General features: G+C 41.3%; 1 protein-coding gene across 1 annotated transcript in view; it reads left to right on the forward strand.

The window, feature by feature from the left end:
* LOC122787839 (dedicator of cytokinesis protein 7-like) overlaps positions 1-23,386 on the forward strand; it is a 4,057,077-nt gene that overhangs the window by 1,008,563 nt on the left and 3,025,128 nt on the right. The window contains exons 12-13 of the mRNA XM_044054755.1: positions 15,175-15,281; positions 20,780-21,010. Coding sequence (XP_043910690.1) covers positions 15,175-15,281; positions 20,780-21,010 — 338 coding nt within the window. The remainder of the gene's footprint in view (positions 1-15,174; positions 15,282-20,779; positions 21,011-23,386) is intronic.

The following is a 23,386-nucleotide window of genomic DNA, read 5'->3' on the forward strand; positions in this document are numbered from 1 at the left end:
AGTAACCTAAAGCAATCCTGTCAACCAGATCTACACTTAATTTAGTTTAAAATTGCTAGATAAAATAAAAAAAGGAAAAAATAAAAACTGACCCTATTTTTCATTCATTTTTGTATTAAAAAAACATGCTGCAACACATGGGCACTGACAACCCTCAAAATCACCCCAGTGTGCACCCCCTAACCTCAGCCCTACACTTAGTTTAATTTACTACAATATAAACATGACAAATGTTCATACACAAGCCCCCCATTCATTAAAAAATACTCAACAACATATTGGGAAGAAAGTTTGTTGATATTACAGAATAAAAATTGAGATAAAAATGCTGAATAAAATATTTAATCAGAAAGCGACTAACATCCAACCTCCAAAGGCAGACGTCCTGTCTGGTGGACCCCAGCCATAAACAAACTATACAATAGAAGGAGGAAGCTACTACATAATAGAGCAAAATCCCAAAAAGGGAAGGCATCTCTGATCAGTATTAGCAAAATACTACGGGCACTCATAAAATCGTCTAAGGCCAGCTTCGAGAGAAAAATTGCACAGGACACTAAGGATAATCACAAGGCTTTCTTTAGTTATGTTAGGAACCTGGGTGGGAATTCCCAGATATGCTCAGAATGAGTCCAAAATGACAAAAAATACACTGAACCCACAGACATTGCCAACATCCTAGCTGACAGGTTCAGCGCAAATTCTCCCCACCAAAGGGCAAAATATCTATCCCAGCAGAGTGCTGCCCCCCCGACATCTCAGATGCTCAGGTAAGAGCCGCCCTCCAAAGCAAAAACACAGCATCAGTGGGACCAAGTGGGGTCCCAGGCTGCATCCTACATGAACTCCAAGAAGAGCTAAACCCAAACATAAAACTACTGTTCAATCTCAGCCTTACTACAGGATATGTACCCAAAGAGTGGCGTACGGCAACAGTGGTCCCTCTCCACAAAGGTGGTGCCTCAACGGATCCTGGAAATTATCACCCCATAAGCCTGACTAGCTTGGTCTGCAAAGCTATGGAAAGGATCATCATGGACCTCATAAATAAAGATATTGGGGACCTACAGACACTGGATCCTACCCAGTTCGGCTTTGTTAAGGGCAGATCCTGCCTCTTAAACCTGGTCGATTTCTTTGAAACAGTCACCAAGGCCATTGACGAGGGGAAGGTGGTCCACACAGCCTACCTGGACCTCGCAAAGCCTTCGATACAATACCCCACTCGGGCATTATAGATAAGCTCACCAGCTTAAAGATAAACCCCTATGTCACTAGATGGGTTGCAAACTGGCTCAAGGACAGAACCCACATGGTTAGAATTGCTGGAGCCATGTCAGACTCCAAACCAGTTACAAGTGGCATCCCACAAGGCTCAGTCCTGGGACCTCTCTTGTTCAGTATATATTTCTCGGAGGTACAGGCCAACACGGAAGGACTGTGGCTGACCAAGTTTGCAGATGACTGCAAACTGGGCGCCATAATTGACTCTCCAGCCGACACAAGCATCCTCCAAAAGGGCCTCATAGAAACAGACAACTGGTGCCAGAGCCATGGCCTCAAGCTAAACATCAAAAAGTGTATAGTCATCCCCTTTGGCAAAAACAAAGTGCCCACAAATTACCACATAGGTGGTAATCCATTAAGTACAGAAGAAGTAATTAGGGACCTGGGGACCCAAGTTGATAGCAGTCTCTCATTTGACAACCACGTGGCCACAGTGGTTAGAAAAACATTTTATATAGCCCACCTAATCATGAAGGGATTCACATCTAGATCAGGGGAGTTCATTGTGCCTCTTTACTCATCCCTCATCGGGCCCATAATTGAGTACAATGCCCCTTTTGGGATGTACCTTACCAGACACCTGCAGAAACTGGAAAGACCCCAAAAGTACCTCACCAAGAGGATCAAAGGGCTCAAACAGATGCCATATGCTGCCCGGTTAAAGAAACTCCAGCTCTACTCAGTGGCATACCACCTGCTCAGAGGCGATCTGTGCCTGACGTATAAAGCCATGTCCAACCCGGAATTAATGGACATGCTGCACCTCAGAAAATCCAAATTCTATCGAGCTACGTGCTCGAGAGACTTGAACTTCAGCACTGAAATAAAAAGGACAAGCTAGAGGGACAGATTCATAACCCAGAGGCTCCCTTCACTCTGGAATAAAATCCCAGTCCAGGTTAGGCAGAGTCCCTCATTGACTCTCTTCAAGAGGAATCTTGATGAGTGGATGGGAGATCGTAGGTTTACCCCAGGTATCACTTCTGTGTCACTGTTAGACAGAGGCACAGTATACTAACCTCGAAAAAGGGCATAGCAAAATTAATTTAAAATGAGTGGCGAAAGCCAAACACACTCTGGCTAGCCTTATAAATGCCCTAGGGCAGATAGCCTAGTATGAACCTATGAACCTATTACGAGCAAAAAACAACCCTTATTCAAAACTAACAAATTAAAAGTTATATAGAAAACAATGAATCTTCTCATAAACATCACTGAACTAAAATTATCAAATAAATGAACTGTCACTTCAAAAATATACAAATAATTAGATTTAACTCTGTAACAAAGAAGAAAACTATTCACAAGGCCGTTGATTCATAAAAAACTGTGCAGAGTATTAAGCAGCCTTCGACATCAATGCAGGCTGATTTTTTGCCTCAGCGGCAGGTGGCCAAAGTTAGTTCCTTGGACCAATCATCTCTTTCCTTGTATCCTGCTTGTGTAGTCCATGCAACCACCACGGACCAGGGGTTTGTCATTCTGTGTGGCCTTGTTGGTCAGGAGAAAGCCAGTCTTGTTGGTCCTGGGAAAATGGTTAGGGAATACCTCTCTGCTTATCCAGAAAGCAGTGACCATCCCTGGGAAATGATTGCTGGAAATTCTAGACCTGTTTCTTAGGAACTCCTGTTTCTTCTTAAAGAAAAATAGATTCTTCTTTTCCTGAAGACATTCCAGAGTCTGAACCTCAAAAGGAAAGATGTTGCAATATCTCCACAGATTTCTGATTCAGATTCTGAAGAGAGTTACTCCCAGAGAGTCCCTACAAAGAATTCTCTCTCTAAGACTATTTCCAAAATGAATCTGCTATTTCAGTGACAAAATAGTGATGTTTCCTCATTGCCTCAGAAAATATTGCGATTTATTATAGCCGGAATTTCCTGAACATATGTCTACTCTTCCTGTTCTGCATTAGAGGATGTTTTTGTCATAGTCTGCAGTTTTCCGACAGCCTGCTGCTAGACATATTATATAAGGTTCCCCAGTCCTTAATTTTTTTTATATACATTAATTCTAGACCTTGACACAACAGCGATAGCTTTAGTAAACCCTGCTGCTAGTAAGAATTTTGTTAATACTAATCCCTCTCCTGATAAGGATGAGAAGACTCTTTTTTAAAAAGTTTTTATTGGATTTTCAATTTGTAAAATAATCACAACAATATTTACAGTCAGAGATCTGTGAACATAATAAATGAAAAAAAAAATTCAACTAAACTTCACACAAAAGAAAAAGCAACTATTTACAGGAGTGTCCATTAACCATCAAGTCATTCAAGTTATACGATGCAAAGGTTTTTGATGTTTGGGGAAAAAGTGTATGCTTCTGAAACTCTTCTTTCTAAAATTCTCAGCTGTCAGGCTCATATATTGAAGTTTATCCTGGCCAGTATTAAGAGTATGAGGAGCATTTTGTCATTGGTTGCCTCTTATGAGGAAACACCTGCTTGTGTAATTTGGCTTTAATTGTTTCTCAAGTCACTACCAATTGTCTAACGTCCACATACGTATTACTCTATGGGTGCCACTTCTATGGCTGCTGCCACTGGAACTGTTATAAGAAACATTGACTGGTTCTGTTTACCAAACCTTCCAGAGAATGTTAAAAATGAAATTTTCAAGTCTTTCTTGCATAGAAAACTAGTTTTTGGACCTTCTGCTGCAGAGGTCATTAACAACTCTGAAGGGGGGAGCAGATTCAAGGGATCTCTCAGAAGTTTCATGCCTCCTTCTCCAAGTTTAGCTGGGAATTCTATGCATTCTCATTTAATTTCAATAAAAAGCAAACTAAACAGTGCCAGCAATCTGCTGGTAAACAGACATTTAAAAAGCAGTGGTAGGGAGTGTGATAAAGGGAGATACTGCCAGCACACCTATCCGGAATTTTGTAAATAATTATATGTCATTTGTGAATATCAACATGATCTATATAAAATGCTTGTGTTACAAATGTATTATAACTGTATGTCATGTGTATATCAAACTAGTATGTATAAAGTGCTTATGCTTAAAATGTAACCACAGTGTGCCCTACTGGAATAGAACAGAAATGTACATGCACTATTGTAACTGTTTAAATGTATATATTTTAATAGTGGAAACTGGAATACAGGAGGTTAAGTTCAGAAAAATAGCTGAAATTAAATTACTTTATAGGACAGGCCGGAGACATAATGTCTGTGCTGAGAAGCTTTCTGTATTGTCTTCAGAGTGAACTAATTACAGACTCTGAAAGTATGTATGATTGATTTCAACAATTGGCTAAGTTTCTGGTGTCATTCTAAGGGGATCCAGTATTTGTCTGTAATGACATGATTGACAGACCTCGATGCTTTGCCAGAGATGGAACCTGGGGTTCCGGATACTGGCCAAGACTCTTGCCACCCCTATAGTGCCTTTTTTTAGGCGGTGTTCCAAAGATGAAATTACTACCATAACAACTACAAACAAATGCAATCCGAGGGTCATGCTGCTCAGTGCTAGAAGTCTAAATCTCAAAATGCATTAACTCGAAACACTCCTTAAAATGGAGAACATCGACATTTGTGCTGCAACACAGACCTGGTTCAAACGAGCAGAAAGCACCCTGCACTGCTAGGCTATAACTCATTCCACACCTTTTGGCCCCAGAACTTGGACTGAAGCTCTAAAGGTGGTGGTGTTTCCATATTCATAAAGGATGCACACACCTCCAGACTGGTAGCCCAACATAATGCATCAGAGATACTTCCGGTGCAGCTAACATTGGTTAAGACAGCGATTCAGATCATAGCCTGCTATAGGTCCCCAGCCATGTCCCAAGATTCACACTCCACATTCCTAAGCACCCTGGAGAATATTAGGGTCCAACCTACCACACTCATACTGAGCAACATCAACTACCCCTCCATTAACTGGGAAAACTACTCATGTACCAATGCACGTGCTTAATGTTTCCTGGAATTCATTAATTCCAATGCCCTGGACCAGTTCGTTCTTACCCCCACTAGAGGCAGCAACATTTTTGACCTGGTCATTACCAACATGGGCAACCATTGCTCTCCACCAATAGTTAACTCCTTCCAGGTTAGATCCAACCACAAACTAATCACCTAGGAAATCCACCCTGTCCCACGCAGAGGTAACCACCATGAAAAATTTCTCCAAAGCTAACTTTGGGCTCCTAAAAACAGAGGTGGCTAACTTCATGGCACCCATGCAAATGGAGAATAGTTGCATGACTGCCGAATCATACACCAGTGCAACACATACATAAATGCATGGTCCTCACCATACCCAAAAGAACCAAGATGCTCTCCTCCAAAAAAGGAAGCCAATCTGGTGGTCTCCTGCCATAAACAAACTCTACCACCAGAAGGAGGAAACTGATGCAGAATAAGGTGAAGTCCCAAGACTGGAAAAAAACCCTTATTAGCCTCAACAAAAAGTTGAGATCCCTCATCAAATCCTCTAAAGCTAGCTATGAAAACAGAATTGCAGCAGATAGTAAAGACATCCACAAGGCCTTCTTTAGGTATGTAAAAAATCTCCATGGCAATACCCAGATTTGCTCTGAGCTACTGCACAATGGTACCTCCTACCAATATACTGGCCGACAAATTCATTGCCAACTTTACCCCCCCCCCCCTCAAAGGACCAATCACAATACCAGTAGATTGCCAGGCACCCAGTATTACTGCTGCACAGGTTAAAACAGCACAGTCCAAGGCCAAGAATACGGCTTCTGTGGGACCTGACAGTATCCCTGGCTGTGTTCTATATGAACTACAGAGTGAACTGGCAACTCACCTGAGTGCCCTGTTCAATCACAGCCTCACCTCAGGCTTTGTCCCTACCGAATGGCGCACTGCTACAGTCATCCCTCTCCACAAACGAGGAGCGACTACAGAATCTGGGAACTATCGCCCTATTAGCCTGACAACTGATATGCAATGCTATGGAATGCATCATCATGGACCTAATGAACAAGAATGTAGGGAATCTCCAAACTCTGGATCCTATGCAGTTTGGTTTTGTGAAGGATAGGTCATGTCTGCTCAACTTGGTTGACTTCTTTGAGTCAGTCAACAGAGCTGTGGATGAAGGCAAAGTGGTTCATACAGCCTACCTTGATTTGGCCAAGGCCTTTGCTACCATTCCCCACTCAGGAATCAGAAAAACTCACTAAGCTAGGCATCAACCCCTATATCACTAGGTGGGTTGCAAACTGGCTCACAGATAGAACCCACAGTGTGAAAGTAGCTGACTCCAAGTCAGACTGCCGGCCGGTCACTAGTGGAGTCCCACAGAGATTGGTCCTGGGCTCTCTCCTGTTTGGTATCTACTTCTCAGAAGTCCAGACCAACATGAAGGGACTCTGGCTGACAAAGTTCACAGACGATTGCAAGTTGGGAGCCATTATTAACTCCCCAAGTGATGTTGACATCCTACAGAAAGACCTCACTGAGACCAACAACTGGTGTCAGAACCATGTCCTTAAGCTCAATGCCAAAAAATGTGTAGTTATCCCCTTTGGGAAAAACCCAGTTCCCATGAATTACCACATTGATGGCAGTCCACTGAACACAGAAGGTATTATAAAAGATCTGGGAATACATGTTGACAGCAACATCTCTTTTGACCACCACATTGCTACTGTGGTCAGAAAGTCCTTCTACGTGGCACATATCATTACTAAGGGTTTTGCATCCAGGAAAAAAGAGGTCATTGTCTCCCTCTACTCTTCCCTCATTAGGCCAGGCATCGAGTACAGTGCCCCATTTGGCATGTACATCACTAGGCACTTGCAACTACTGGAGAGGCCGCAAAAGTAATTCACAAAGAGGATCCTAGGCCTTAAACACTTGTCCGATATGTACACACTCAGAAAACTCCAACTATTCTCTGTCTCATATTGCCTACTTAGAGGCAATCTCTGCTCGATTTACAAAGCCATGTCTAACCCAGCTCTGTTAGAAATACTACATCTAAAAAATTCCCCATCCCTGCACACCACACACTCCAGAGACCTCAACCTCATTACCACAATCAACAGAACGTGCTGGAGGGGCAGGTTCATAACCCAGAGACTGCCCATGCTATGGAACAGACTTCCCATACATGTCAAACAGAGCACCTCACTGGCCCTCTTCAAGAGAAATTTTGATGAGTGGTTGGGCAATAGAAAATTCACCACAGGGATCACTCCAGTGGCTGTACTCAACAGAGGCACTGGGAACTAAGGTCGGGTGGCACAATGCCAGGGTAATCCTATGAGCTAGGCTTGTAAAGGCTCCAGGCCATTAGCCTAGTACGGGTCTACTTGATACGGTCAACATTTCACAATGTTGAAATTCATATTGCCGAGACCATATGATAGACATTTGAAATGTTGACCATACAAGTAGAACACAAAAAACAAAAACAAACTTACCTTAACACTGCTAGCAGGGGGCTCCACCCTACTCCCCACCCCCCAGACCTTAAATATACCAACTCCGAGATCGCACTACAGTGCGGAAGTGGAAATCTTTCCATTCTGCACTGTAGGGAGATGCTGATTCCCCCATGGTCAACATTTCAAATGTCGATCATATGGTCTTGGCCATATGAATGTCGACATTGTAAAATGTCGAATATTCGAAGGGGACCTCCTAGTACACACCTATGAACCTATGAAGCAATGCATTTATTTTATGACTTCCAGCATCTGCCGGAGATCTGAGGTCTATGTATTTTCACAGGTAGATGTGGGTTTCACCTGGGATAGAGTCAGATGGCAAGAAATGATGTCATTCTACAAGCTGTTCCAGCAGTAATATTTGTGATATTAATTTGAGAACTCTCTGAGAGAGACAGGGTATTCTATATTCTGTCTTGGACCTGACAAGAACCATTCACCACATCTGCCTTGATCTGAGGAATTAAATTTCTAGGGAACAGTTTAATTCTCGTGGATACAGTCATGAATATTACAAAGCTTAGTTTAGATATTTTTCTTTATTTATTTGAGACTGTCCTGCAATGTTGTTTTAAATATTTCTTGTGATTTTGAACTCTTATGTCACTGTCATTATATACTGAGTATTTTTTGTCCTTTTATTATTTGTTATTAAATATATTTAAACCTTTTATTGTGGATGATATCTCTAGAGGGGTTCCTATTAGAGCGACGAAAACACATTTTGTTGAATGCGTTTTCGTCGACATATCTAGGGTGAACAAACAAAACAGCGAAGCAGCTGTTCAGCGAATTCTATCCGTGGGAAAGAAGTCGCTTGACCACTTTGTTGCTTTGCCGTGTTCTGAAGTGTAGTGTGGTCCCTTGTCCGGTATAGCTCCCGAGCGTGAATGTGCAACAGTTACTGACCTTAGGGTTAGGGTGCGGGTTAGGGTAAGTGCATAGGTATGAAAGTGTTTACTGTTTTTTATTTTGTGTTAGATGTATGGTTGAGTTATGTGTGTATATGTTTTCAGCTGTTTACTTTTGTTTTGGGGGGGGTAGAATTAGGTTTAAGGTAACTGTGTATGTGTTTGGAGCTGTTTATGTAAATGTGCAAGAGTTACTGACCTTAGGGTTAGGGTGCGGGTTAAGGTATGTGCATATATTTTAAAATGTTTACTGTTTTTGTTTCGTTAGATGTATGGTTGTGTTATGTGCATATGTGTATTTAGTTGTTTACTGTTTTTTTTTGGGGGGGTATAATTAGGGTTAGGGTATGTGTGCATGTGTTTGGAAGTGTTTGTTTTTTTTTTTTTTTTTTTGTGGGTTGGAATAGCGATTTCTTTCCCTAGGAAAGAAATCGCTGTTCTGTGGTTTTGACATTTTCAGCTTTTGCTGAAAAATGTGTCGACGAAACACCGTTCACTGTTTTCAGCATTCAGTGTTTTAATATAGACCCATCTAGAGATATTTAAGTTTTGAGAGTACTTGAATATTTATTTGATGACACTGTGTGGGCCACTCCTAATAGCCTTGCTCTTGGTCAAACTACCATTTGTATTAGTATTAATATTACACAGTAAGATTGGACACCCATTGCTAAGGGCCTTAAAGTAGCTGATAAGGAGTAACTGATGGCAGTGATAACTACCTTATAGTCTGGGCAAAAGGGGGCATAGCTAGTAAATCTGTGCCAGCCATTCCCAGGTGTGTGTGTGTAAATCAGCGGTCTCCAACCTTTTTTGCAGCAAAGAACAGAATCATGTAAGACAGTTTTCCAGGGACCAGCCATCATGCAGCTCATATAATAGAGTGCATATTTATTTATTTAATTGACATTTGTTTAACAAGGAGGTCTGACTGGACTAGAACTCCATTTTCAGCCAAGACCCAGGGAGAAGAGCTCCAAAGTACAATAAAAAGACAATTGGCAATAATTACCAAAAAATTGTACATTCTGCTTAACAGCATAACATTGATCTAGTATGAGAGGCAAGTAAACCTAATGGCAACCTTATTGACTTTAAGTTTATAAGAGTAATATTTAAAATTGTCCCTTTTTGGCTCTGTCCAGCATACCTGTCAACTGTACAGATTTTCACAGAATGTCCATATTTTTGCCTGATTTTTTTTTGGTCTTTTTCTCATAAAATTATTTTCTGGCAACTCACTGGCAGATCACAGAGGTTTGATGTCAGAAATAATGGACAGACAATTGAGTTTCACACTTCATACCCTTCAGAAATTCCATGCTAATGCAAAACCTGTATTTCTATCTACTTTAAGTTTGTAGGAGCAGTACTTAAGTGTCCTTATTTTTGGGCCTATGTCCCCCCATTATTTTTGTTTTTTTCCAGATTTATTTTTCTAAGAGGTTGAGAGGAATGTGTCCAGTGGTATGGTTAAGAGGTACACAAACCTCATTGCTGCTGCTGCCAGGGATCACTTTCACTCTTCTCTCTCTCTCTCTTGCTCTCGCTGTCTCTCTCTCGCTCTCACACACACACACATTCACTTCCTCATTCATACCTGTATTCACTCACACATCCCTCTCACTCTCCCGATCTCTCTCTCTCACACACACACACACACATGCAATCACTTCCTCATTCATACCTGCATTCACTCACACATCGCACCCACTCTCTCGATCTCTCTCACACACACAGACACACACACACAGTCACTTCCTCATTCATACCTGCTTTCACTCACACTGTCACTCTCCCAATCTCTCACACACAAACCGACTCTTTTGCTTTCATGCACGCATTCAGTCACACAGGCACATAAATACACTCATGCATGCATTCACTTTTTTGTTTCATTCCATACCTGATAGCCTGGTACTGGTCCACAGCCCGGTGGTTAGGGAGTGCCAGTGTAAATCAAACCTCAGTGCATGTGTGTATCTGGTACGTGGGCAGGGACATGAAGCACTGGCTGGACAGAGAGGGTGCTGAAGGTCTTGGCTTGACCACTCAGCTGAAATATCAACTCTATAGCTGTGCCAGTGGGTAGTCTTATTGGGGATCTGGAGAAAGAGGGAGAAAGCAGCCCCAGACTGACTGTGGTCACTTTGTGATTTTATGGGAAATTGCACTTGATGCAGAGAGCTGCATCTGGAAATACTGTGTGTACCTGCCATCCTCCCAGTGTACATCCCCCACTGTTGCCAGTGGTGAGGATTGAGGTTCCTTGATTACTGATCCAGTGGTGGGTCGTCACAGGGAGGTTCCAAAAAGAAAGCCGAAACCCACCAGAACAAAAGACAGTCTAATACAACTGAATGACTATATGATGGACTTTATCCCCCTCCTCCACTTCCACCCTGACTGTCCTTTAATTCTTCCAGTAAGTCTGAACCTCCATTTCTGTCTTTAGCAACAGCTTGCTTCAAAGAGATAGGTTATGTGAGTAATCCGTCAAGGCTACAGATGGCAGTAGGATTCTCTCCCTCCTTTTCAGGGAATTCCACCTCATCTAACAGACCAAAAATTCTTCTTTTGACTCCTGTCATCCAACATACGGTATGCTGGCTCTTGGGATGGTAGAAGCTGTCCCTTTCCTTTATTTAGGAAAAGTAGAAGGATTTTTTTTTCAAGGAAGCTTCTGTTACCGCAGAAAGAAGTGTCTTGGAAACCGTCTCTGGACCTTTCCTTTCTGAATGAGTTTGGTAGTGCCCAAGTTAAAAATACTGTCATTTCACAAAGTATCTTTTATTCCTCATTTGAGTTTCTCAGTGACCTTAGATTTAAAAGATGCATATCATTCAGGTTTCAGCCTTGGAAGCGTGCGCTATAGCTTTTCAGCACAATCTCACTCTATAGGTATCTTACATTCTGTCAGAGTAAAATTCAGACAAGATGAGCAGGACCTGGACAGACTCTCTCAAATGGAAGCTGAATCGGACAGTCAACTAAGATTTGATCCATCTGTGGAGAACACTTCAAATAGATCTTTTCTTCTCCTCTTTAAACAGCCAGTTGGCTAATTTCTGCTCCAGGACTCCATATAAGAGGAATGTTCCTATATGATTTTCCATTCCTTCCACTAATATCCAGTGTACTTCTGAAAATTCAAAAGGACTCCCCAAAGATCCTTTTGGTGCTCCTTTTCAGCACAGGCAACAGTCATTCTCCCTCCTTCTGGAAGTGGCCAGGGAAAATTACTACAAGCTTCCTCATAGACTGGATTTACTCACACAAGACCAGGGGTGTTTGATACATCTCCAAACAACTGCAGTTGTCTGACTGGATGATAGGATCATAATACCTTTTAGGCATTTTTTTCTGAGGATATGCAGCAGGTATTAATGAATCCAAGAAAGTTTACTACTGCTAGAAACTCCTATATTAGTAAATGGAAAAGGTGTACTAGTCAGTGCCAGCAAAAGAACTAGTATCCATTCAGGGCTAGTGTTTATCTGGTTTTACATTATTTGTGAGGTACTGTCCTATGATCTGTCTTGCTCCTTGATCAAGGTTTATATCTTGACCATTTCAGCATGTTTGCCCATGGATCACTGTCTTTAAATACAGTCTCATGTGAAAATGTTTTTGGAAGGGCTGTTGCACAAGATGCTTCTAGAAAGCAGGTGGATCCTCCTTGGGATTTTAACCTTGGGTTAGAAAAATTGACTCTTGCTCTATTTGAACCAGATCATCAGACTGACTTGAGGTTCTTAATGTGGAAAACAGTCCTTTTTATTGCTCTGACCTCTGCATGAAGAGTATCAAAGTTGCAAACTCTTGTGGCAGGTCAATCTTATCTCATTTTTCACAAAGAGGGTTTCTGTGAGAACTAATCCTTTTATGCCAAAAGTGGTATCCAAGTTTATTTTAAGCCAAGACATCCATGTCTCTGCCTTCTTTTCAGACCCTAAGAATGAGGGAGAATGGTTACTTCATACCTTGAACACCCACAGATAACTATCTTAGCAGAGCAAAATCTTTCAGAACTTCTGATGTGTTCATTTCTTGTGAAGATAAGAGAGAATGACCAATGTCAAAACAGATAATTTCCACATGGTTGTCTCATGCTATTAGTTTTTGTTACTTTCATCACAACAAAACTTTTCCAGTCAGGCTCAAGAGTCATTCTACCGTGGCCTTGACTTCATCTGTGCCTTTTTTGGAAAGGATTAGATTCTAGAAGTGTTCTAGAAGTATCAACTTGGTCCTCTGTGCACACTTTTACAAATCACTATAAACTAAATTCATTTGTCGGGTCTAGGACAGACTTTACTAGCAGCCTTCGCCAGGGGCTCCTAGACCCTATCTTTCATCCTTCCAGTTTTATCTAAGCTATGGTAATCTACCCATATACCTTAGGCTACTGCAGCAGTGATTAAATGATGGACATACTACAGTTGTGTAAGTAAACATACCATAACAGTAGATGATTGAATGGTCACTGCTGCAATAGCCACTCTTCTCCTTCATCCCCATTGTTTTTGTATGTTTTTTTGCCAGGGTGTGGACATTTATTGTTGTTATTGTTGTTATTATTATTATTATTAACCTACTTACCATTGTCCTTTGCAGAGGTTTCCCCTCCCTATCTGTTGGCATTAAAGCTCTGAAGGGCTTGTGCCCAAATAGTCAGCTCAGCCTGAACTGACTGTTTTAGTATGTGGAAGTTGCCCTGAAGCTCTGTCAGTTGGCCAGCAGTTATATCCTTGGCAGGACATAATCCATATATCTTATGCTGCTGCAGCAGTGATCATTTGAACATTTACTGTTACTGTAAGTTTACTAAGTTATACTCAACTGCCTGCCATTTCACATTATGATTCTCAATAGAAAGCAGCTGTAATTTAAACAGAGACAGGAAATAATGGAAAAACAGCAGGTTTGATTAGGATATAACTTCTGAACAGGCTTGGCTAAATGATAAAGGTAGGGCTTGGGGCATCAAAGATTGTATATCTTCAATTTCCTGAGACCTAAATCTGGCCCTGGGTGGGAGGTTATTGATGACACAATTCCTAGCATAAGCATTCAGAATGTTCACAGGTACCAGACAGTTTTATGAATGCGTCTTGAATGAGTCCTGATTTTAAAGACATTAAAGATCTTAAAGACAGGCATCATAGAATTTTGTTTTTGTTTTTTTTTTACATCCATGATGCAGTGACCTTAGAACTAGTTATTATAATAGCAAGTCTGCAGAGAATATCACCATCATTAGAAAACAGGTTAGAGAAATACAATTTTAATTGATTTCTATCAAAACTGCATTTGCTAATTTGGCTTTTCAGATGTTGTTCATGAGCTTGTTTCAGAAACACCAAACTATATCAGCAACCCCCCCCCCCACCTTATTATAATAGGAATAAGTAGAATAGAACAAGATTGGCTGGGCATGGCAAAATGCCTCCCTTGCCAGATAGCTGATGGTTCCTTATATAAACCCTTAGTCTTATGTTTTCGTCCCTGGAAGAACTTTTTAAGCTGGGAGAAGATTATGCATTTCCATAGATGATATCTTAACATTTTATTGTTGAAATACTGTTTACCACATTCTCAATTCCTCCAACAATGTGAACTTCCATACTGTTAAATTTCAAGAGTCAGTCTTTTTAGAAGGCCTTTCTCTGATATTTGAGACCAACTGTTGTCAACTATATTTTCATTAATATATAAAATAAGTTCAGGGAGGCACATATGTAGCCCATAAAGGTATCAGTAGCACCAGATGAAAAATCATAAATAATCAGGAGGCTAATTAAAAGATGTACTGGGCCACCAACAGATAGCAATGTGCTTTTCTTCTTAAGCTACACTATCTATGCAACTGCTCTTTGACAGAAGTGTGTATATCAATTAACATTATCTGCTAGTGAATCAAGAAAAAAATTAGGGTAATATGTAAGATGAAGGGGAAAAAAAATTGCCATCTAAGTGAACATCCTTTGGAAATTACACTGTGCCACTACGAAGGTCAGAGTCGAAGTTGGTGTTGATACAGATCTACAGTGGGTGTCACTATAATTTGAAAATGATAATTTCTCAAGGGAAAAATCAGCAGCTTGTAAATGCATGCCTGTGGTAACTGCAGCATAACCTCTTCCCACTTCTGCTGCAACTGCAAGCATGAGGTGTTGCATTTGCAGAAGATATGTTTTTCTTATTAACTTACTTGTGAAGACAGGAAGGACATTTTTTTACAGTATTTAATTATTAAAATACATTGTGCAACTAGGTAAATGTTTTAAATGTCTTATAAAATGCCAAAATTGCAAGCAGAATAAAAGAACAGTGTGAAAGATTATGTAATGACCAAGCGGCAACAGTAGGTTTTGAACCCTGCACCTAGATTATGTAAGCTTATTCATGAAGCAAATAATGATGAAGGCATGGCCTAAAGTGGACATAGAACAGACTAATCTAAATGTGTTTTCTATAAGTGAAGTAAGTGAAGATATGCAGATATTTTTAATCAGAACCTCTTGGCTACTTTCAGGATATCCTGCTGAAGAGATGATGATGAAACCAACTCTACCAGAAGACAGACAGTCCAGCTTTGGTTACAGACCACTTCAGCACACTGTCTCAACATTTTATAAACAGGTAACAGCAGTTATAGCAAGGGGAAGAGGCAGTGAATAAAGTAAACTTTGTTTGCATTTACATACAGAATTTGTGAATGATTCTGGCCTACCTCATCTGTGCAATTGTTCCTTTATTCTTCTGAAAACATGGCCTAGATCTTTACTGGCACCTACCTCTTAATTACTGTGCCATGCTAACGTGCTTGAAATAAGTATGGAAATGAGCTGCAATGTTCTTGGATTTCCATACCTATGCCATTTGTAGCACTATGATTATGGTTAACATTGTAACTAAAGTAAACCGGTCCCACCGTGTGCCATTTACCATTGCAAGACACCTGCACATCCACATTTTATAGGTTCATAGGTGAGTGCTAGGCTAGCTGCCCTTGCAGACCATTTTTAAGACTAGACAATTCCCCTTTTTGTGCTCCAAATAACCAATCCCATTTGGTTATAGATTGGTCTTACCCATCCCATGGTCAATAATTATATATTACCCCTAATGAGAATAACTGGGATCATACCATAGATAATTGAAGGTAATTAATTGTTATTGGCATAATTTAGATCTTTCCCCAGTCTCTCCATCCCTGTCTCTGTGTATATATAAGTTGCATTGTATTTTTCTTGGTACAAACTCCTATGAATATACTACACCATTTTTTTTGCACCTCTTTTGAGGTCTGTTTTAAGCAAAGAGGTCTCTAACGGAATCCTGATATCCAAATGAAATTATACCAGGAAACAGTAACACAATATTTTTCCTGCCACTTCCCTATGTGTACTTTAAGTTCCCATCCCATTTTTTCCCTTATTGTACTGCAGTGTTCAATTTCCCTTCTTCCTTGTCTCTGTGTGGTAAAATAACACACTCATGTACTTTTCCTCTTCCTCTCAGGTGTTCAGTAACTATAATTCCATCAGATGGTTTGTGTTGTAAGGGGATGAAGTGTGGTGACTGCCCCAAATGACCCAGGTTCAGTTACCTCAGTGCTAGAGGAGCTGGCTGCGCAGTATCAGAATTGGGCAGGAGGTATTGCATTCCTTGTCCTGGGGGTGGGTAAGGAAAGTGGTTCTGGTTGTTGTGCAGCTGCCACCTGGTATGTGGTGCAGTAGCATGAAAGGGTTACCAGCAAATGTGACGCAGAGATGAGCTCAGTCATTGGCTAGCCAAATCCTGCTTTTCACAGTCTGCTACAGGCCATATAAGACTGAGAACTTCAGAAAGTAAGTTCTCTCTGGTAAGAAGAAGCTCCCTATTTCTGGTGGTGATGTATGATAACTGACCTTGCAGAACAGAGGGAACTGAGCAGTTTATTGGGGCTGGCAGAACCAGAATATCATAGCTGAGACAGGCCAAAAAGAAAGTGAAAGAAATTAAAAATTGACTACCTTTGTGCTGGTTACCTCCATGTCTTATAGGGTTCTCTTTCTGCCCCTTCATTCTAGTATGGTTATTTTTTTGTGCTTTCCTTTTCTGCCTGCGCTGTAGTGTTTCCTTCTTTTTCTTAACCTTCTAGCACTGCTGAGTTCTATTTCCATCCCTTTTGTCCCTGTGCTATATTGCTCAGTTCCAGTCTCTTCACTCCCAGTGTGTTGCAGGGACCTGCTCCCTTCCTATACTGTTCATTTCACAGGCCTTCTCTTCCTGTGTTGTACAGTCTCTTACATTTTATATCACATTTGTTTATTGGTAGAATGAGACATTAATTCTCTCTAGTTTGTTTTTAAGAGCTTTACCATTCTGCACCCCCCCATTCCTACTTTCCCCTTTTCCACCTGTTTCATGACCACTTGGCTGCCACCCCTGCGTTCCTATCTTCCTCTTTTCCACCTTTCTCATGACCTCTTGGTTGCCTCTTTGGATTCCTTCTGCACCACCCATTCGAGCACAGGCAACATACTGTAGGGCTATCCTTATGAGAAGGAAGAAGCTTGGATCTCCAAAATTATTTATTTTTCTTTCAGATTCTTTAAGACAAAACCACATTAGACAGATTGTCATGGATGCGCTGTAAGCTTTGAGCTGTTTTCTGGAAAGCTTTCTCTGTTTCCACGTTCTTAATTTTTCATATTTTTTTAGCTGCTCTGTTAAAACATGTCTATTTATAGATGTACAGCACTAGAATATACTTCTGTGTCCCTTGCTGATCCTCAGCACTACGGTCCAGCAGTTATTTCTAGGATTAATGCATTTTATACTGTCTCTCAGCCAGTCAAATATATACCCTACATTAGGTAGCAGAAAAGAAACATTAGATCTCTTGTTATGCACAAAATCAGTTTATATTAAAGCAATGACTAGACGTTTTCAGGAGTAAGTGATGTCCTTCCTTATCACCGTTGAAGTATTCTTTACCACTGGGATATTTTGCAGAGGATAGCCTAACATACGGGCAGTATACCAAAGCCTTTATGCCTTTCTGGCATTGTATGTCAGATGTATTTCCCACATGCAAAGCATAAGGTACATATGTGATGTACAGGCATCTAATCCTCTGACCTTTGCCGCTACTCCAAATGCAGCTTCGGAATTAGATCTGTAAGCCATTCACCAAGCTGGTTCTTCTCCCAAGCCTGTGACAGATAACTTGACCCACTGGGGTTCCTTCCTTTCCCTTTTCTCCTTATAGTTTGTTTTCTTGTTATCCAGGAAGGGGAAATGTGAGTAGGAGAAGCAGATTCCCATAAAGACAGACACAAGAATTGATGTTAAGTTGTCTATCTCGCCTTCATTCTTGCTGGATGGGTTCGGAGCCGACCTCGGCTCCGACTCGGCCACTCTAAAAGCTCGAGAGTTGGTTCCACCGGCTCGAGGCTCCCCTTATATCCCACAATGCTAGGCGAGAGTTACCCCAGATCTCGTTTGCCGCTACAGCTTCGAGGTTGGTTGCTTCTACCGGTTCCTGGTGAGTGTTAATTTTTCTTGTAAAAGTTACTCTTTTAAACCCCTTTTAAGTTAAATTTCTTTCTTAGTTAGTGTAGATTACAAAACTTTATCCCGAACCCTAAATTTTCCGCTTCTTTACCAAAGAACCTTTGGTTCTTCCTTTGGGCCCTTAGGCCTTCCTTCCCTAGTGGAGTGTTTGTGTTTCTTGTAGTTTACTTTAGTTTAGTGTACTTTAAATTCTAGTATTACTACTAAAATTATTATTTTTCCTGACAGGGTATAACTTGTGTGTTGGGTGTGTGTTTGTGTACACCTGTTAGTCAGAAATGTCCAAAGAAGCAAAGGTCTCAGTTCAAGAAGTGTGATGTGTGCTGTCAGAAAATGTCTCTGACAGACGCTCACACTTCTTGTGTCTATTGTCTGGGGCCTTTGCACCTGCAGGACTCCTGTGCTGTGTGCCATGGCTTCAGCCCCAGGGTCCTGCAGGAAAGAAAAACAAATTAATTCTTAGAGGCTTACTGAAGCCAGAGGATTCCCTGTCAGTTTCAACAGGAAGCCCTCTAAGGCATCGAGGTCTTGGCTCTGGCTTCTGAGCCGAGACCTCAGGTTGCTCAACCTTTGCCTTTATCGGCTCCGGCTGGAGCCGATAAGTCTCAGTCCACAGTTTCTGTGGCCTCGCCCGCCGGAGCCGAGGTTATTGAGTTCCGTGTCGGCTCCGACCAGACCCGGAGCCGACAACTAGGAAGAGGTCTAGGTCACCATCTCTTGGCTCGTTCATTCGGCTCCAGGATCTCCCTGCTGTCTGAACGAGCCAAAGGTCTCATTCCTCTAGATCATCGAGGCTGTCCGATCATGACCTTCAGAGGGTAGTGAGTCGACTACTTAAGTCCAGGCACTAGCCCAGATGCTTCAGAGCCCGACTCATCAGTCGGTGCCTGCCCCGTCCATCAACTTTTCCTCCTTCGACTCTCTTGAGTTCGAGCCGGGTCGCGCCGGAACCGAGACTGTGATTACCGGAGCCGAGACAATTGTCTTCGGCTCCGTCGTCGGCTCGTTTTCTTCTTTGGAAGAATCTCGGCGCCGGACTTCCCTCGTCGGCTCCGAGGGGTGAGTGGCATCGGACCCTTGTCCGACCCCTCTCCCTCTCGGGGCTTCGGCTGGTGAGTTCGGCTCCGACATCGACCTTGGAGCCATCACTGTCGGTGCCGAGAGGGGTTCTTAGCTCCTCGGAGCGGGGACCTCTGGCTCTGCCTGACAGGGGTGCATTCGAGGTCATGGAGTGTGTTAGAGCCTGGCTCTACTCCACAGTCGGCTCCGTCCCCTCCCTCTATGCTGCCTCAGGGTAAGGCGACTCCTCCCTCATCCCGGACCGCAGAGAGCCAGCTCTCAGGCATCATAGAATTTTTGTTTTGTTTTTTTACATCCATGATGCAGTGACCTTAGAACTAGTTATTATAATAGCAAGTCTGCAGAGAATATCACCATCATTAGAAAACAGGTTAGAGAAATACAATTTTAATTGATTTCTATCAAAACTGCATTGCTAATTTGGCTTTTCAGATGTTGTTCATGAGCTTGTTTCAGAAACACCAAACTATATCAACCCCACCTTATTATAATAGGAATAAGTAGAATAGAACAAGATTGGCTGGGCATGGCAAAATGCCTCCCTTGCCAGATAGCTGATGGTTTATATATAAACCCTTAGTCTTATGTTTTGCGTCCCTGGAAGAACTTTTAAGCTGGGAGAAGATTATGCATTTCCATAGATGATATCTTAACATTTTATTGTTGAAATACTGTTTACCACATTCTCAATTCCTCCAACAATGTGAACTTCCATACTGTTAAATTTCAAGAGTCAGTCTTTTAGAAGGCCTTTCTCTGATATTTGAGACCAACTGTTGTCAACTATATTTTCATTAATATATAAATAAGTTCAGGGAGGCACATATGTAGCCCATAAAGGTATCAGTAGCACCAGATGAAAAATCATAAATAATCAGGAGGCTAATTAAAAGATGTACTGGGCTACCAACAGATAGCAATGTGCTTTTCTTCTTAAGCTACACTATCTATGCAACTGCTCTTTGACAGAAGTGTGTATATCAATTAACATTATCTGCTAGTGAATCAAGAAAAAATTAAGGGTAATATATGTAAGATGAAGGGAAAAAAATTGCCATCTAAGTGAACATCCTTTGGAAATTACACTGTGCCACTCGAAGGTCAGAGTGAAGTTGGTGTTGATACAGATCTACAGTGGGTGTCACTATAATTTGAAAATGATAATTTCTCAAAGGAAAAATCAGCAGCTTGTAAATGCATGCCTGTGGTAACTGCAGCATAACCTCTTCCCACTTCTGCTGCAACTGCAAGCATGAGGTGTTGCATTGCAGAAGATATGTTTTTCTTATTAACTTACTTGTGAAGACAGGAAGGACATTTTTTTACAGTATTTAATTATTAAAATACATTGTGCAACTAGGTAAATGTTTTAAATGTCTTATAAAATGCCAAAATTGCAAGCAGAATAAAGAACAGTGTGAAAGATTATGTAATGACCAAGCGGCAACAGTAGGTTTTGAACCCTGCACCTAGATTATGTAAGCTTATTCATGAAGCAAATAATGATGAAGGCATGGCCTAAAGTGGACATAGAACAGACTAATCTAAATGTGTTTTCTATAAGTGAAGTAAGTGAAGATATGCAGATATTTTTAATCAGAACCTCTTGGCTACTTTCAGGATATCCTGCTGAAGAGATGATGATGAAACCAAGTTCACCAGAAGACAGACAGTCCAGCTTTGGTTACAGACCACTTCAGCACACTGTCTCAACATTTTATAAACAGGTAACAGCAGTTATAGCAAGGGGAAGAGGCAGTGAATAAAGTAAACTTTGTTTGCATTTACATACAGAATTTGTGAATGATTCTGGCCTACCTCATCTGTGCAATTGTTCCTTTATTCTTCTGAAAACATGGGCCTTAGATCTTTACTGGCACCTACCTCTTAATTACTGTGCCATGCTAACGTGCTTGAAATAAGTATGGAAATGAGCTGCAATGTTCTTGGATTTCCATACCTATGCCATTTGTAGCACTATGATTATGGTTAGCATTGTAACTAAAGTAAACAGGTCCCACCGTGTGCCATTTACCATTGCAAGACACCTGCACATCCACATTTTATAGGTTCATAGGTGAGTGCTAGGCTAGCTGCCCTTGCAGACCATTTTTAAGACTAGACAATTCCCCTTTTTGTTCTCCAAATAACCAATCCCATTTGGTTATAGATTGGTTTTACCCATCCCATGGTCAATAATTATATATTACCCCTAATGAGAATAACTGGGATCATACCATAGATAATTGAAGGTAATTAATTGTTATTGGCATAATTTAGATCTTTCCCCAGTCTCTCCATCCCTGTCTCTGTGTATATATAAGTTGCATTGTATTTTTCTTGGTACAAACTCCTATGAATATACTACACCATTTTGTTTGCACCTCTTTTGAGGTCTGTTTTAAGCAAAGAGGTCTCGAACAGAATCCTGATATCCAAATGAAATTATACCAGGAAACAGTAACACAATATTTTTCCTGCCACTTCCCTGTGTGTACTTTAAGTTCCCATCCCATCTCTTCCCTTATTGTACTGCAGTGTTCAATTTCCCTTCTTCCTTGTCTCTGTGTGGTAAAATAACACACTCATGTACTTTTCCTCTTCCTCTCAGGTGTTCAGTAACTATAATTCCATCAGATGGTTTGTGTTGTAAGGGGATGAAGTGTGGTGACTGCCCCAAATGACCCAGGTTCAGTTACCTCAGTGCTAGAGGAGCTGGCTGCGCAGTATCAGAATTGGGCAGGAGGTATTGCATTCCTTGTCCTGGGGTGGTGGGTAAGGAAAGTAGTTCTGGTTGTTGTGCAGCTGCCACCTGGTATGTGGTGCAGTAGCATGAAAGGGTTACCAGCAAATGTGACGCAGAGATGAGCTCAGTCATTGGCTAGCCAAATCCTGCTTTTCACAGTCTGCTACAGGCCATATAAGACTGAGAACTTCAGAAAATAAGCTCTCTCTGGTAAGAAGAAGCTCCCTATTTCTGGTGGTGATGTATGATAACTGACCTTGCAGAACAGAGGGAACTGAACAGTTTATTGGGGCTGGCAGAACCAGAATATCATAGCTGAGACAGGCCAAAAAGAAAGTGAAAGAAATTAAAAATTGACTACCTTTGTGCTGGTTACCTCCATGTCTTATAGGGTTCTCTTTCTGTCCCTTCATTCTAGTATGGTTATTTTTTTGTGCTTTCCTTTTCTGCCTGCGCTGTAGTGTTTCCTTCTTTTTCTTAACCTTCTAGCACTGCTGAGTTCTATTTCCATCCCTTTTGTCCCTGTGCTATATTGCTCAGTTCCAGTCTCTTCACTCCCAGTGTGTTGCAGGGACCTGCTCCCTTCCTATACTATTATGTTCCTTTCACAGGCCTTCCCTTCCAGTGTTGTACAGTCTCTTACATTTTATATCACATTTGTTTATTGGTAGAATGAGACATTAATTCTCTCTAGTTTGTTTTTAAGAGCTTTACCATTCTGCACCCCCTCCATTCCTACGTGCCCCTTTTCCACCTGTTTCATGACCACTTGGCTGCCACCCCTGCGTTCCTATCTTCCTCTTTTCCACCTTTCTCATGACCTCTTGGCTGCCTCTTTGGATTCCTTCTGCACCACCCATTCGAGCACAGGCAACATACTGTAGGGCTATCCTTATGAGAAGGAAGAAGCTTGGATCTCCAAAATTATTTATTTTTCTTTCAGATTCTTTAAGACAAAACCACATTAGACAGATTGTCATGGATGCGCTGCAAGCTTTGAGCTGTTTTCTGGAAAGCTTTCTCTGTTTCCACGTTCTTAATTTTTCATATTTTTTTAGCTGCTCTGTTAAAACATGTCTATTTATAGATGTACAGCACTAGAATATACTTCTGTGTCCCTTGCTGATCCTCAGCACTACGGTCCAGCAGTTATTTCTAGGATTAATGCATTTCATACTCTCTCTCAGCCAGTCAAATATATACCCTACATTAGGTAGCAGAAAAGAAACATTAGATCTCTTATTATGCACAAAATCAGTTTATATCAGAGCAATGACTAGACGTTTTCAGGAGTAAGTGATGTCCTTCCTTATCACTGTTGAAGTATTCTTTACCACTGGGATGTTTTGCAGAGGAT

This window comes from Protopterus annectens, chromosome 13.part0 (assembly GCF_019279795.1).
Source record: "Protopterus annectens isolate FY-2018-M chromosome 13.part0, PAN1.0, whole genome shotgun sequence".
NCBI classification, from domain to species: Eukaryota; Metazoa; Chordata; order Ceratodontiformes; family Protopteridae; genus Protopterus; species Protopterus annectens.